The following is a 14,887-nucleotide window of genomic DNA, read 5'->3' on the forward strand; positions in this document are numbered from 1 at the left end:
CTTGCAAGGATGCGAGGTATGGATAATGACTGAATATGAATATCATTAATTAATTAAAATGGGAAATAACTAAATAAAAGTATCTTTGAATATGTAATTAATTAAAATATCAGCTCATTTAATGTAAATATATAGTTATTAAACTGATTCATTGTTTCATGGATACATGTTATGTTTGTTATATATTTAAAGGATCTCACAGGGTAAAACGTCATGGGTGCTTTTGAGCCCAACTTCACCTATCGTGACGTGAATCACTTATTTGTAGAGTTAACGTGTGCAAAATAATAATAATAATAATAATAATACTAATAATACAAACAACGAAGTGACAGACAAAACCCACCCAATATATCACTCATTCCGCGCGAAAATGGATGGGATCGGTCACGAGAGTGATGACGTAATAGGTAAAATAGGCGGTCCTAATTCGAAGTTAGTGTCTATTGGACAGAAAGACGGAAGCAAAGGAGTCGGAAAAAACGTAACAATCATTTTGATTGGCCAGCCACATTAGTCTCTAATGTCGCCCTGCCCCCTGCCGGAGCTGCCCTCCTTTCCTGCGCCAACAGCGGTGTCACCGAGGCCGGGCACCCGCCGGAGAGTCCCGGAGTCCCGCCTGACGTCAAGCGATATAACGCGAACGGAATCGAAACGGGGCTTTAGGGGGGCTGTCTTGCCTCCGCCGCCGTTAACATCGCTTTGGCTCTCACACTTGGCTCGTTCCCGATGTCGGACTTCAAGCTGGGGATCGTACGGCTCGGCCGTGTGGCCGGGAAGGTGAGCAGCCATTCCGGGATGGCCATGTGGGGCCGGGGGAGGGCCCGCGGAGCCTCAAATTGAGCAGGAATGAACTCTCCCAGGAATTTAATCAAGTTATTCTATTATTCCCCAAGTGATCCTCCTTTATGGTTAACACTTAAGTCCCGTTTAAATGGATTTCGGGAAGGCGGCGGTGGGTCGTCTACTGCCAGTGCCGCCTCCACCACGCATATAGGGCTGAAATGCTAACGCTAGCTAGCGTTAGCGGGGGTTGTCGGCATTTTGGCTATTGTTTAAACATTGTTGCAAAAAATGGCCCTTTTTGTTCGGCGCGACTCAACTACGCCGCAGTTACCAAGCCAAACGTTCCTCTTTCCCTACCGCGAGTCATATATTGCTGACACGACGACAAGCATGGCCACGCTAGCACCAACATTTGGATTACGGAGAGGAAGCCATTGCCCGGACGCCGTGTCAAATTTTTGCCTTTTCTCGATAAAAAGTCGGGTCTACGGAGCAAATGCTCACTTTCTCTTGACGGCTTTCCTCAAATGGAGCAATTTCTTGTTTTATAAATGTGTGCTGATTATTGAACACGTTGCGGGGAATGTAGTTTAGTACAAGAGCCGGTATCATGGGGTACTGTTTGGCTGTCACGTCGCGTGTTTCCACCCGTGTGTCATGTGGATGACGCCGTGGTTCCGACAAACGGCATGCCCGCGGAGGGCGGGTCTCTTTCGGGTAGACATCACATGGAGTAACCCCACCCACCTGAGGGACCCCAGGCAGGAGATGGAACGTGACTGACCTGTCTGTAGAAATGCTGAATTGTTGTTAATAGGTTGTTTGGATATGTACAGTCAGATAGTGATTTAACCATGTGCGTAAACTTGTGAAGATGAACACACAAGAAGGGTTCGTTTAAAATAAAAGCATTAATATCGACCTTTTAACAAAGATTTTTTTTAAAACTCATCAGGTGATTCGAACTGATGTGGATAAATAAAATAGAGTATAAAACAAACTTGTCAGATAAATAAACCAATGATGAATACATTGAATGTAATCTTTAGGGGTCCGATTAAGTAAAAATAAATGTCTTGTAAATTTGAGGCATCCCCGAAAAGTATCCTTATATGATGGCGAACCTGAATTATTATAAAAACTGTGATTTGAGAAATCAGGCCTCAAAATCATGAAAAGTCAAACAATTGTTTGGACTTTTTTAACACAGTATCCCTAGTTCCCTATACAGATTTTTTGCTCCCTCGATTGTTGCGAATTCACTACTTTGCGTTTTTTTTCCTGCTGTTAATATTTAAAAAATTGAAATGTAAAGTTAATAAAAATGTGAAAATCCACGCTGAAACTCGTAAGCAGAAGCCTCTCTTGCTAAAAGTTATAATAGGGGTTCCCTACTTCATGATTTTTCGATTATCGCAGCCATGTCTGGTCTACATTAACCGCGATATTCGAAGGGATTACTGTAGTAATTTGATACAGTGCACTCTTTGCAAGACATCAGCAGTGAAGTTTCTCGATATCAACAGAATTGTTGCATCTGTTGCCCCCTCACCCCATTAAAACCTTGCTACCAATCCATTGCACGATACCTGTTTTATCCGGTCTGGTGGTGGCGATGACGTCACGGCGCTTAATTCTTCGTTCGCACTTCACCCGGGAATTGAGCTGGTACCGCCTCTGCGGGAGTCGGGCACACTAACTGCCGAGGTATTACGATACCTTAATTTTTCCTTTTTCCCTTTTGCATCATTTGAGTGGGCATATAACTGCACCTCACTTATAACTCAGATTTTCCCTCATGAAAGGAGGAAATTTAAAGCTTGTCCACTGTTTATAATTGGCTTTCTGATATGCAATCTCACTTGTATTATTTTGCTCTCTCAGACAAAATACACACTGATTGACGAGCAAGACATCCCTCTTGTGGAAAACTACGCCTTTGAGGTCAGTACCGAAAATGCAGCTTTTTCAATCAGTCTTCTGCGCTTTGTGTGAAATTGTGTGATGTGCTCCCAGGCACGCATGGAAGTGGACGCCGACGGCAACGGCGCAAAGATCTTTGCCTACGCTTTTGATATCGGCAAAGGCCGCTGGGCGGGAAGGCCCCTGCACGAGCTGCTCTGGTGAGTCGTAAACTGGTCTTGGAACCGCCCGTTGAGTAAACCGTACCCGGATAGCGCCTTTTGTCTTGACAATTGGGTCATTAACTACCTTCTAGATGACACGCCCGCGTGGGCACTTGACGATGTTTTACCGTGTCACTCCTGCCTTTGTCAGGGAGAAGCACCGGGGAGGAATCGCCCCGAGTTTCCAAGTCATCCACATCAACTCTGTAACAGTCGACAACCGGCTAGACAACCTGCGACTGGTCCCTGTCGGCTGGAGTCCCAAACCGGAAGAGATTTCCAGCAAGCAAAGGCAAGACTAAGAAAAATATGATTGACGCTAAGGGGTTACGAGAAGAAATACTTAAAGAAAACAGCTGTGCATCGCCTTTTGCGAATAATTACAAGGAATCCGTTATCCCTGGCTTCACTTTTTTTCAAACACTAAGCACTCATAAAACTGTTAAGTGATGTCCAGGTCTGAGGTGACTGTTTTGGATCTATCACTTCAATACAATTAGTATGGTTTTTCATTTACTGGTCAAAAATATGGGCATCGAGTCGCCATTAGATTAGAATCGGCAAACCATCTTGAATACAAAAGGTTTTCTCTTCTAATAATATACAAATAATAAATAAACCTAACCCTTATGAATGGATGTTCGCTGTAGTGACCGTGATCCAGGAAAGAGTAAAACCAAATGTTGACATTATTTGACATCTTGTATGATTTAAGACATATTTTCACTTGATTCCATATTTTACAAGCTTTAATTCGCTTGCTCCATCAGGAATTTGAAGTACTGCTTTAAAAGTGGGCTGGGACAGTTTTTTTCTTGCTCCTTTCTTCATTTTCACTGGACATATTTTGTTCGTCCTTGCTTCCCCAGGGAACAGTCACTGTACTGGTTGGCCATCCAGCAAGTTCCGGCCGACCCTGTGGAGGAGCAATACCTGGAGCTGAGCCGGACGCGCTACTACAACGCCAACGGCGAACTGGTGGAAGAAGAGGAGTGCTCGTGCACATACTACGAGTGCCACTACCCACCTTGTTCGCTCATCGAGAGGCGGGTGAGTTTGAACTATGAAGCAATTCCATAAGTTTTATTTTAAATTTGTCTGCATTTTTTGGTCCCTTTTCCTCATTACTCCAATCTAAACTCACCCAATTCTTGGTATTTTTGAGACAGTTAGCGTATGTACAGTGTGGCATGATATTTTTTTTCCTCCCCGATACCGATATTGTCCCATAATTTTCTATTTTTTTAACTATATTATGGTACTGAATTACCCCCTACTCAATTGAATGTAAAATAATTGCTTTAGCGGCTGCTTGAAACCTTTAAAAGAAAAAAAAAACAATGCAAACTTTGTGATTGCAAGGTCAAGGCTATATACCACATTAGAACGTTAGCTTAGCTCATGTGCTACGCCAGTTTGCTAGCCTACTTTTCCCTGTTTTACCACCTTCTAAAACAGTCAGAGCTAGTATTCATACATTGTTAAATCCTGGCTTTATTTTAGTTTTACATCAAAGAATATGTGCTTAATATAGAATCGGGGTGGCGAACAAGTTAGACACAAAGAGCCAAAATTTTAAACTGAGTCAAAGAGCCACACCATGCAGTGACCTGCCAAAACAGACAGACACAATTAAAACCATATTATTAATCATAACACTTTCTTCCCCTTACTTATTTATTTTTAATGGGCCTTGATGAATTTGAGTGTTCTTAAGAGGGAAAAAAAAAGAGAAACACGAAATGAGGCAAAGAACCACGGTATATACAAAATATGGTAAGAAGCAAAGAGCCGCATTCATCTGTGTTCGCCACCGCTGATATAGAAAAAAATGACTGGTAAATGAGTTGAATATCATGGGCCCCAAACACCATAATACTAGATTATAATTTTTCATCTCACAAAAAAATAAGGCATTTAGCTGTTTATTTCCAGCTTTTGTGTATTCTTTGGGCTTTGTAAGATGGACAAAACACCCCTTATTGCTTGTTTTGAAGTCATGGCGTAAATCTTTTTTGTTTTTCCACTCTCTAAAAGGACTAAAATGCTCAACCCCTGCCTTTCCTCCACAGCTTCGAGAGTTCAACATTTGCGGGCGCTGCCAGGTGGCGCGCTACTGTGGCTCGCAGTGCCAGCAGAGGGACTGGCCCGCCCATAAGAAGCAATGTCGGGAGCGCAAGCGGGCTCTGGCGCTAGAGTCGGAACCGGAGCGGTGATGGATAAAAGGGAAGGAAAAAGGGCGTTTTGCTATGCGGGTCGAGGGCACGAGGGAAGGCGAGAGACTCGAATCACAGAGACAACGTCGCTCGCCTCACTGGCGGACCGACACTGGAAGTAGGTGATGAACGGACATCCGCGCACACTTCCAGAACCGATTCATTCTCCTTGCTTCTCACGTGAACGACAGGGAAAGTTTTTTTTTTTTTTTGTCTTTCGGGGGTCAGCGATACCTTCCGCGCTTGACCCACTGCTGCTGCTAATCGTTTTGCTCGCGAGAGGTCAAGACTACGGACAACAACTGGACAACGTTCCGATACGGATGACCTCTCGTTAAGATTGGATCACACTAACAGTATTTTGGGTGTACGTGTTTGCGTCGTGTGTTCTGCCAAGGACTCCATGGGTGTGTGCGTGCATCTTCCTAAAGGGGCCATATTCCATTTTAATTTTATAATTCTATTAGACGTTTTCACTGTTTTGTAATAAAGTAGCTGCTTAGTGGTGGCTCTTTTTTTTTGCAGACGGTACAAAGTATCAATCACTCAAGTCACCATTATGATGCGCTCCATTATTTATGAACATGGGTGAATATTTGTATGAATGCTTGTAGAGCAGGGTGTTCCATTAAAAAAAAAGAGCTCTTATGACATGGTCGTAGATTAAAAACATAAAAATGTTTTAAAAGTTTGTTCGAAACGTGGAAAAATTAAAAAAAATAAGGCTCCTATGAGTGAATAACTAGGAAGCTATACATAAAAAATGGGGAACCATTCAATTGAGATTGGGTCGTTATGTTCAAAATGTCTGCCATGTATTCTTTTTGGTTAATTTTGGGAATGTAACAAACAAAAGGAAAAAAAATACATATCAAAATTCCAATGTAATCAAACATTTTATGTTGAAAATCTGCACTAGCCGCAATGTAATATGTCTTCCCTTTTGCCTTCCACTTCTTTGACATGTCTGCGTCAGCTTTCCAATTGGTTTATTGATATGAACTTTTCTGTAAAATCCTCATCGCACACTTGTTCGGCTGCATTTGACTTTACTGCAAGTCACAAAGCTTTTTCATTGCTCGCCAATGTCATTCTTCAGTTAAAATAGGAGTTTTTACAGATCTGGTTGAAATTTGAGGGCCAATTGCCATAAGATGAGGTCACTTTTTTTCCTGGAACACCCTTGTTCTTTTTTCCTTGTTTAATTGACACTTGCTTTTTGGAGATTGACCATTCGGTACGTTTGGCTTTGCTAATTAACGACAACACTTGGTTGAAATGATCATGGATGCTGTCTTTCATCCTATGTCCAAGGCATTATGTGTGAATGCGTGTCGGGGGTTTGATTTTTTCTTTTCTTTTTTTAATAAGAAATTCTATCAATGGAGCTCTATTTATTTAAACTATTTGTGAAAGCCTATTTAGTGCTGACAATATTTGAAGGCAAACTGAAGCGAACAAATGGAATGAAATGTTTTACAGCTTTGTCTTTGATCATTTTAGGTGTTAAGGCGGGGGATCTACTTGATTGTTTATTTTTCCCCACACACACCCTTCCAGGTTTTCCCACACAAAATCGGCGAAATCTTCCAAAATTTTTGAAAACTTGAAACCACCCCCTCTTGTTTTAATTGAGAGACCAGCTCGTCTGTTGTCCTCTTTTTGCCTTCCGCCTTTACCCACAATGCACCTGCTTAGTGTGTCTCAACTGACACTTTTTGGAGCATGTGTGTCCCGCGTTGACATGCGACTCATTGATTGTGTATTTTGTATGCGTGTGAACGGGTTTTCACGACTGCACTAAAACCCAGATTGGATGTTTGTGGTTTCGATGCCCCCGGTTCTTTATTCTTTTTTGTTTTGTAAAAATATGAACATGAATCACTTAGAAATTAAGAGCTACAATATGTGAATAGAGTCGGATGATAACACAGTTGCTTTTCCTATGTAAAATGATGGTAAAATAAAAGTGAACCTCATTTGTTTGTCTATTGCTTTGATGACTCATTGCATATTAAAGAAAAGTACCTTGCACCTATTTATGCAAATCAGGGGTGTCCAAGCTACAACCCGGGGGCCAATTGCAGTCTGCTATGTTTTTTTTGGCTCGCAGCATATAATGAAAATATTGAATAAGGCCCGCAGAAGAAGCTTGAGTTCAAATTACATTCTGTTGCACTTCTCAGATTAAACACATCAAGATGTCGCAACACATTGGAATTGATATAGGAAACTAGAATTTCTATTTAAACTGTTGATTTACATGAATATAATTATTTATTTTGAAAAAAATAATATGATAAATTGAGCTATCTGGGTAGTGATTTTTTGGACTTTTTCTGTCCCTAGGACAGTTTCTCTTTATCCTGGAGTTTGTTTCTCTCATCTCATTTTCTGAACCACTTTATCCCCATTAGGGTGGTGGGGGGTGCTGGAGCCTATCCCAGCTGACATTTAGAGTGCCCAATCAGCCTAGCATGCATGTTTTTGAAATGTGGGAGGAAACAGGAGTACCCGGAGGAAACCCACACAGGCCCGGGGAGCACATGCAAACTCCACACAGATTGCAACCATTGTAGACACAAAATCTCTTTCAACTGGAAAGGCTGTCATTAAGGGAATACCTTTCACTGCCATTTACGGTGATAGCCGTCCAATCCAATTTTACTGAGGAGCTCGCAGCCAATAAGTTAATACTTAAAATATAAATACATTTTAAAAAACATTTTTTTACCATATTCAATCCTTTGTGTAAAAAACATATGGATGTTTTTAAGTATACAAATAAAAGATATATAGCTTGTTTCAGTGGTCCTCATACATTTATTACATTAATTCAATTTTTGGACTACTCAAGATAGGCCGTGCAAACAAACTGCTGACAAATGTCCCTCTACTTCCGGTTTCCGCTCACCTGTTCCACCTGTGTTACTACAGCGCTGACTCGGCTCCGTTTGTCCATTCAACTCACAACCACGATGACCGAAGCGCTAACCGCTTTACCCGCACCGAACGACGGCTTGGAAACTTCCCCGAGGGTGAAAAGCGAAGTGCAGCCGATCTTTAAAGCGCTCGGCCGGGACAACTCAGCGGCCAGGGAGAAGCTCCACAGCGGGGGGAAAGCACCTGCCGCGCCTTCCATCATGTCCGCCGCGTCCGACACCGAGTCTGGAATTTTCTCCGGGGAGAGCGAGACGTGCGCGGAGCACGAGTGTGACTTGGACCGCTTTTGCCAAACCGACGTGAAAGTGATTTGTGCCCACTGTACCGTCGTTGGTCCCTGCCAAGGACATAGCGTCACCCCCCTAGCCGACAGAGTCACAGCAGTCCGGGTGAGTCGTCAGCTCCTCCCCCATCTTCGACTTGTCTCGAGTATATACTTACTTTTAAATTTTAACCTCATATAACTCGTTTTACGACGGGGCTGGACGTAGGTCTGAACAAATGTCCATCTCATCTTATTTTCTGAACCGCTTTATCCTCACTATGGTCGCGGGGGGTGCTGGAGTATATCCCAGCTGACTTCGGGTCAGAGGCGGGGGACACCCTGAATTGGTGGTCAGCCAATCGCAGGGCACAAGGAGACAAACGACCATTTACTCTCTCTCACACTCATACCTAGGAGCAATTTAGAGTGGCCAATCAGCCTTCCATGCATGTCTTTGGAATGTGAGAGGAAACCGGAGTACGCAGAAAAAACCCACACAGGCCTGGGGAGAACATGCAAACTCCACACAGGTGGACCGATCTGTATTTGAACCCAGGTCCCCCACTGTGAGCCCGACACGCTAACCACTCATCCGCCGGGCCGCCCGTGAAAAATTATTATTATTATAAGTAACATAGGTCCTATGGTAAGGCGGTACGTAATTTGAAATTATTTTTTTAAGTAAGAAAAGGCCATTGCCTGTCACTGACGTAGAAGTAAGACCCATATTTATTTAAAAACCGAAGACAGTAAATAACCTTGGGCCATTACCAGCTCCTCCCAGTCCAAATGAATTGGACGGATATTGCATCAATGGCACCAAAACATTCATTCATTTTCTGAACCGGTTATCCCCGTAAAGGTCGCGGCGGGTGCTGGAGCCTATCCCAGCTAAATAAGGGCACCAGGCGGGAGACAACCTGAGTCAGCAGCCAGCCAATCACAGGTGACAAGGATTCATGCTCACACTCATAGATTAGAGTGTTCAACCAAGCCTATCATCCACCATTTTAGGGTATGAGAGGAAACCTGAGTACCTGGAGAAAATCCCACGCCAGCTCAGGGAGAACCCACCTGGGATTGAACCCTCGATCTCAGAACTGCGAGGCCGACTAATAAAATTATTATGTTAAATATTGTTTTTAAAAAAGCCTTAAAGCCAACAATGTAAAATAATCCAATGAAATATGGTATTGAGCCATGCCACCAATTTATCTAAATTACTTCATTTTCCATAAATGAAAACCAAGTATGGTAGTAAGTACGTCTTTAAACATTGAATTTTATTCATTAACTAAAAAAAAACATTCCTCATTTCAAAGGAGTACAAGGTGAAAGGTCGAAATACAATATTGATGAAATACTTCCTTTGCAAGTATAACAATACTTGCAGACATTTCTGCAAGGGGCGTGGCTTTACATTGCTCATGGTCGACATGATGTCAAAACATGTGGACTTTTGTCATGAGCACATACCAAAGTGTCGATTGTGTGGAACTTTTGACAGTCCAATCACTCAAGACCTAAATCCATAAAAGGGTGTCGGACATGTTTGTCTGGTTTTTCTTTCTTTTCCAAATCATTCATTTTGTAATTCTTTATCTGACACAGGATTTTCTCGTTGGATTGACAGTTTTAGCTAATTTCTGTTTGTCTCTCGCTTCCTCCCAACCAGAATCAACTAGTGGACGCGTGTGAGAAAATCCAGCTGCAGGCGCTGAGGATAGAGAAATTCATTGAGAAAACCCTCGCAGACAAAGAGAAAAAGCTTCAGGTGGGAGCAAAGTCTAATTCTTACAAATGCTACAACAAGGGTGTTCAAACTATGGCCTGCTGAACGTTTTTTATTGGCTTGCACAAGAAGCTTAAATTCATCTTTCACTAGTGTAAATATAAGTATCTATATTTTTCAATATCGTTATACTTTTGTATTATTTTTTTGGTTGTAGCCTTTAAATATAATTCATTTGTATTAACAGTTATAGACATCAAATTCATTTCAAAATGTTTTCACGTTTAACTGCCATTGACGGTGATAGACGTCCAATCCATTTTTGACTGCTTGTACAGCTCGCAATTATGTGTCGACTTCATGTTTAATGATAAAATTCCATTGAAGGTTACATATGTGTAAAGAACATTTTTAATGCAAATAATATAATAGTTTTTATTTTTTTTCCTGAAAAAAGCATTTTTAATCTAAAAAAAATAATTAAAACACTTCGTTCTTTCTTTTCCAGTCTAATTTTTTTAGAGAAAATAAAAACAAAATATATTTCATAAATCATGTGTGTCGACTTCGTGTTTAATGATAACATTCAAATGATGGTTATAGATGTGTAAAGAACATTTTAAATGCAAATAATATAATATTTTACAGACCATTTTATATATAATATTTAGATATTAAAAAAAATCTGATTAAAGGAACTGTATCAAAAGCCCTAAATGTTCAGTTTTTATTGATCTAAAAGGGAAAACGTCTTTTAATCATTTGTTTTTCATTTCAAAAGGAAACAAAATATATTTTTAATTATATTCAATATTAAATTGGAAAACAGAAAATATTTTTAAATATTTATTTTTAGATTTTACGAAATGCTTTTTGAACTAAAAACACAAAAAGAAAAAAAATGGATTGAAAAAAATTGCAATGATTGATTTAAAAAGGGGAAAATCAGGAAATATAATATCCATCTATAATCTTCATTTGAATTTGATCCTAAAGCAGAAAGTGGGCACTGATGATTTACTGTCTCGGGCCGCACAAAATGATCCGGCCGGCCAAATTTGTACCCCGGGCCGCCACTTTGACACCATCTAGCGACTATCAGAAAAGCTGTCAATTCATGAGCCTGGATATGATCACCCATATACCACAAGGTGTCAGCGAGCACGGCTCGGGAGCGGGTGGTGACTCGGGTAAACGCCGCCCGCGAGGCCCTAGAGGAGGAGGAGCAGCGTCTCCTGGAGGAGGTCCAGCAGGAGGAGGAACGTGTGGAGCAGTGCCTCCTCACCCAGAGGGCTCATTGGGGCCAGGCCCTGGCCAGCCTAGCACGCACACGCTCCCGCCTGGTGCGGACCCTCACACACACTCCTGATGCACAGCTGGTGGTGAGTGACATTTTCCACATTGACAATACAAACTATTGTTATTATTAATAATACAGTTGCATAATTGATGTGCTTCTGTCTATGCTTTACAGACGAGCATTCAGGAGATTGCAGAAAGGTAAACCGTTGGTTTTACATTAGGTAAATCTTTATTATTAAATGAGATGCAACACAAGAGTTCCTCAGGAGAAGTCAGTTATAGTTCATAACAGGTGAGGAATTAGTTAGCTTACTCAAACATCATGTCAAATGACGATCTTTTCTTCCAAGCGCCACAGAATACAGTGGTACCTCGAGATATGAGTTTAATTCGTTCCGGGATTGAGCTCGTATGTCAATTTACTCGTAACTCAAATGAACGTTTCCCATAGAAATGAACTAAAAACAAATTAATTTGTTCCAACCCTCTGAAAAAAACACCAAAAACAGGATATTGGATTGGAAAAACATTTTTATTTGTTCTAATTCGCCATCTATTAACAAAGTAACAAATAACTAGTGGTTTAATAGTACTAAAATGTGTTTAATAGTACTAAATATAGACACGATATCGCGGAGGGGAGAGAGAGAAGGGGAGGGGGAGACCTTTTGCGCGGCAACGCGGTCGTAACATACCATAAACAAATTTAAATGAACTTGGATTATGATCCTGACACACTCAAAAATAAATTTAATCTAACCTTACACTAAACTTAATTCTATTTTTTTTTTTAAATTTTGATACCATTCTTCAGCTCGTTGGCTCTATTTGCCCCGCCTCCACCCTGACTTTCAGATGCAACCTATCGAGGGTTGTTTGCTTTTGTATTCCATTCAAAATATTACGAAAATGATTCCGAAGATGATAGTCTCGTATTAGTAATCGCTCCGCCAACGGGAGCTAACGGGCTAACGAGAAGTAGTATATACTCCTCTCGTATTAGCGATTGCTGCGCCATTCGCATTGAATAATGGGACACTGTATTGTGTTCTGTAGCTAGATGAACACAGAACTTACAAAAAGAGAAAAGAAAAAGACGACCATTCACACCACCACCAGCGGGAATAAAAAAAAATGAGTACGCTGTGATATTATATTTTAATTACTGAAACAAACTATAGACTCGAATAAAGGGAAAATGTCCAACAATATAAGTCAAGAATATCACAATCAAGAGAGCTCAATTCATCACAATGCATTATTTCTTTTAGAAATTAAACTAAGTCATAGGTATATTGCAAAAAATAAATTAAAAAGACATCTGGATGTGCTATTTTTCCCCCGTTAATACATTTCCGAGGTATCGGATCGGGACTCGGTATTGGCAGGTTCACGAAAATAGGTGAATTGGACTCGACTGCGTGCAAAAATGTGCGATTGGGACATCCCTAGACAATGGTTGTGTTTTCTTTAATTGCTGAAGAAATAAAGTCAATGTATCGCATTCTCGTCTTTTAGCATAGAGGAGGCGGAAGGAGTGGGCGAACCGTATGATACCGAACAACTCAACATGAAACAAGGCTGCAGCGAAAGCCAGTTGCTGAGGGGAATGTGGGCCACTGCCATGCTCAATGCTCCAAATGGTCAGTACATTCATCCCATGTGTGTAGTAGATCTGAAATTGAAGTTGACTGTAACACTAAAACAAATGTTCAACATTTTTAATCTACTTAACCATATAACTTTACCTCTACAATCTCCTAACTTAATCCCAAAATACTAGAGAGGCTAAAAAGCAATAGTGCAATGATGTCATAAACCAGAGGTGGAGAACACATGGCTCTCGAGCCGCATGCGGCTCCCGGTCAAAATGAATTCTTTGCTTCTTATATTTTGTATATACTAGGCTTTTTGCCTGTTTTCTCTTATTTTTATCTATAATCCTTATGAAGCATGATTTATGGGTGTGTGTATGTTAAGATTCTCTCGCTACATTTGTCCAAACTGTGCAGCGTAGAGAGTTGAATTTTTTTATGGTGGCCAGAAACGGCTGTCGGATCTTAATAGACTGATTGAATTTCTTCACCTTCTTAACTCAATCTTTTATTTGTTAAACACCCATTTTTCAAAAGAAGCCGGGCCCCTCTGCTTGTTCTCTCTAAAAACACTGAAATTCATCAAGGATAAATAAAAACAATAATAACTTATATTTTCAAAATAATTTGGCAGATTGTTTTTTGTGCAACTTGTGACCTAAGGTGTGGCTCTTTGAATCTCACGGTTTAAAATTTTGTCTTTTTGTGTGACTTAAAACAATAAACATATTTGAAAACAAATGGTGGAGCAACAAAAGTAGATAGATAATAGACCAATATTTGAAGGTTTAAAGAAAACGACTGAGCCGCACCCTTAAAATGCCTTAAAATTGTTGAATTTGATGATTTCTCACGTATACGCTGATTCACAATTTTCACCTCCATATTCATGGTTTTAATAGGGTGCACAAATGTGTTACTTTGAAGGGAAAATCTTAAGAAAAATCATCGCATGTGGTATTTCTGAGATACTACTGTATGAATCAAAAGCAAAAGGGTCAATATAATAAGGAAGTCATCTTTTTATGCGCATATAAGCCGTACCCTCGATTCAGTCATTTTTTGTCCGACAAATGTGGCTTATATGCGAGTAAATACAGTCGTCCAATGTCCTTCATCCATTATATTATTGTCTTTTAAATTTATGGTTTAGACATCAATATAAACTTACCAAACAAACAGAATATGTTAGCATCTTTTTGATGAGACCAATCTTTGTGTTTGCAGCTTCCGCGTTGCCTTTAAAGTTTGACGAACGCACAGCTAACCCCCTCCTGCTTCTATCAGATGACCACCGCTCACTGACTTTCCTCCGAAAGAAACCCCGGGAGACCCCCCCTTACGACCCGGCGCGCTTTGACCACTGGCCCAACGCCCTGGGCACCTTGTCCATATCCTCCGGGACCCGCAGTTGGACGTTAGACGTTGGCGACAGCGCCGCTTTCAAGGTGGGCGTTTGCTACGCCAGCTTGCAACGCAAAGGCTCCGGGGACGAGGCCCGGCTTGGACACAACGACCATTCGTGGGTGCTGTCCCACTACGACGGCGAGTACTCATTCTGGCACGCGGGCGAGAAGGCGCTGCTGCCGGTGGCCACGAAGCCCCAGAAGGTGGGGGTCTTGCTAGACTGGCCCAGTCAGACGCTGCTGTTTTACGAGCCCGAGTCCGCCGCCATCCTATACTGTGTTACATATGAATTTAGCGCCCCTTTGCTACCGGCATTTGCTGTGACTGACCAAAGTATAACTATAGTATAATGGAAAAAAACTCTTTACTACGACAAACAGAATGTAATGGGAAAAATGAACGTCAAGCCAACACTAATAATCTTTCCACTATTATATGCCAGAAGGAGCATAAGGCAAGGAACTACAGTGGTACCTCGACATACGATCGTAATCCGTTCAGAGACTGAGATCGTA

General features: G+C 41.2%; 2 protein-coding genes across 3 annotated transcripts; both read left to right on the forward strand.

Moving 5' to 3' along the window:
- Positions 1-551: 551 nt before the first annotated feature.
- zmynd19 (zinc finger, MYND-type containing 19) lies at positions 552-5,806 on the forward strand. 2 transcript variants are annotated; one of them, XM_077622711.1, is made up of 6 exons: positions 552-780; positions 2,671-2,730; positions 2,803-2,909; positions 3,064-3,204; positions 3,782-3,962; positions 4,985-5,806. In XM_077622711.1, the coding sequence occupies exons 1-6, from the start codon at positions 730-732 to the stop codon at positions 5,126-5,128; spliced, it is 684 nt and encodes a 227-aa protein (XP_077478837.1). In that variant the 5' UTR covers positions 552-729; the 3' UTR covers positions 5,129-5,806. The 2 variants fall into 2 exon arrangements, with proteins under 2 accessions (XP_077478837.1, XP_077478838.1); XM_077622712.1 differs by lacking the exon at positions 552-780 and adding an exon at positions 2,182-2,493.
- A 2,235-nt stretch (positions 5,807-8,041) lies between these two features.
- bspry (B-box and SPRY domain containing) lies at positions 8,042-14,758 on the forward strand. The gene is made up of 6 exons (XM_077622004.1): positions 8,042-8,460; positions 10,012-10,110; positions 11,220-11,450; positions 11,543-11,568; positions 12,889-13,013; positions 14,193-14,758. Exons 1-6 carry the CDS (start codon positions 8,107-8,109, stop codon positions 14,720-14,722), a joined length of 1,365 nt encoding a protein of 454 aa, XP_077478130.1. The 5' UTR covers positions 8,042-8,106; the 3' UTR covers positions 14,723-14,758.
- The last annotated feature ends 129 nt before the right edge of the window (positions 14,759-14,887 follow it).

This window comes from Stigmatopora argus, chromosome 16, assembly GCF_051989625.1.
Source record: "Stigmatopora argus isolate UIUO_Sarg chromosome 16, RoL_Sarg_1.0, whole genome shotgun sequence".
Lineage (NCBI taxonomy): Eukaryota > Metazoa > Chordata > Actinopteri > Syngnathiformes > Syngnathidae > Stigmatopora > Stigmatopora argus.

What these genes read in the sequence shown, in the direction of transcription:
- bspry (XM_077622004.1), top strand. Translation starts at nt 8,107, where the DNA reads ATGACCGAAGCGCTAACCGCTTTACCCGCACCGAACGACGGCTTGGAA. An exon ending in ACAGAGTCACAGCAGTCCGG is followed by an intron (nt 8,461 to 10,011) that starts GTGAGTCGTCAG and finishes CCTCCCAACCAG; the next exon opens with AATCAACTAGTGGACGCGTG. An exon ending in CTCCTGATGCACAGCTGGTG is followed by an intron (nt 11,451 to 11,542) that starts GTGAGTGACATT and finishes TATGCTTTACAG; the next exon opens with ACGAGCATTCAGGAGATTGC.
- zmynd19 (XM_077622711.1), top strand. Translation starts at nt 730, where the DNA reads ATGTCGGACTTCAAGCTGGGGATCGTACGGCTCGGCCGTGTGGCCGGG. An exon ending in CCCCTGCACGAGCTGCTCTG is followed by an intron (nt 2,910 to 3,063) that starts GTGAGTCGTAAA and finishes TGCCTTTGTCAG; the next exon opens with GGAGAAGCACCGGGGAGGAA. An exon ending in GTTCGCTCATCGAGAGGCGG is followed by an intron (nt 3,963 to 4,984) that starts GTGAGTTTGAAC and finishes TTTCCTCCACAG; the next exon opens with CTTCGAGAGTTCAACATTTG.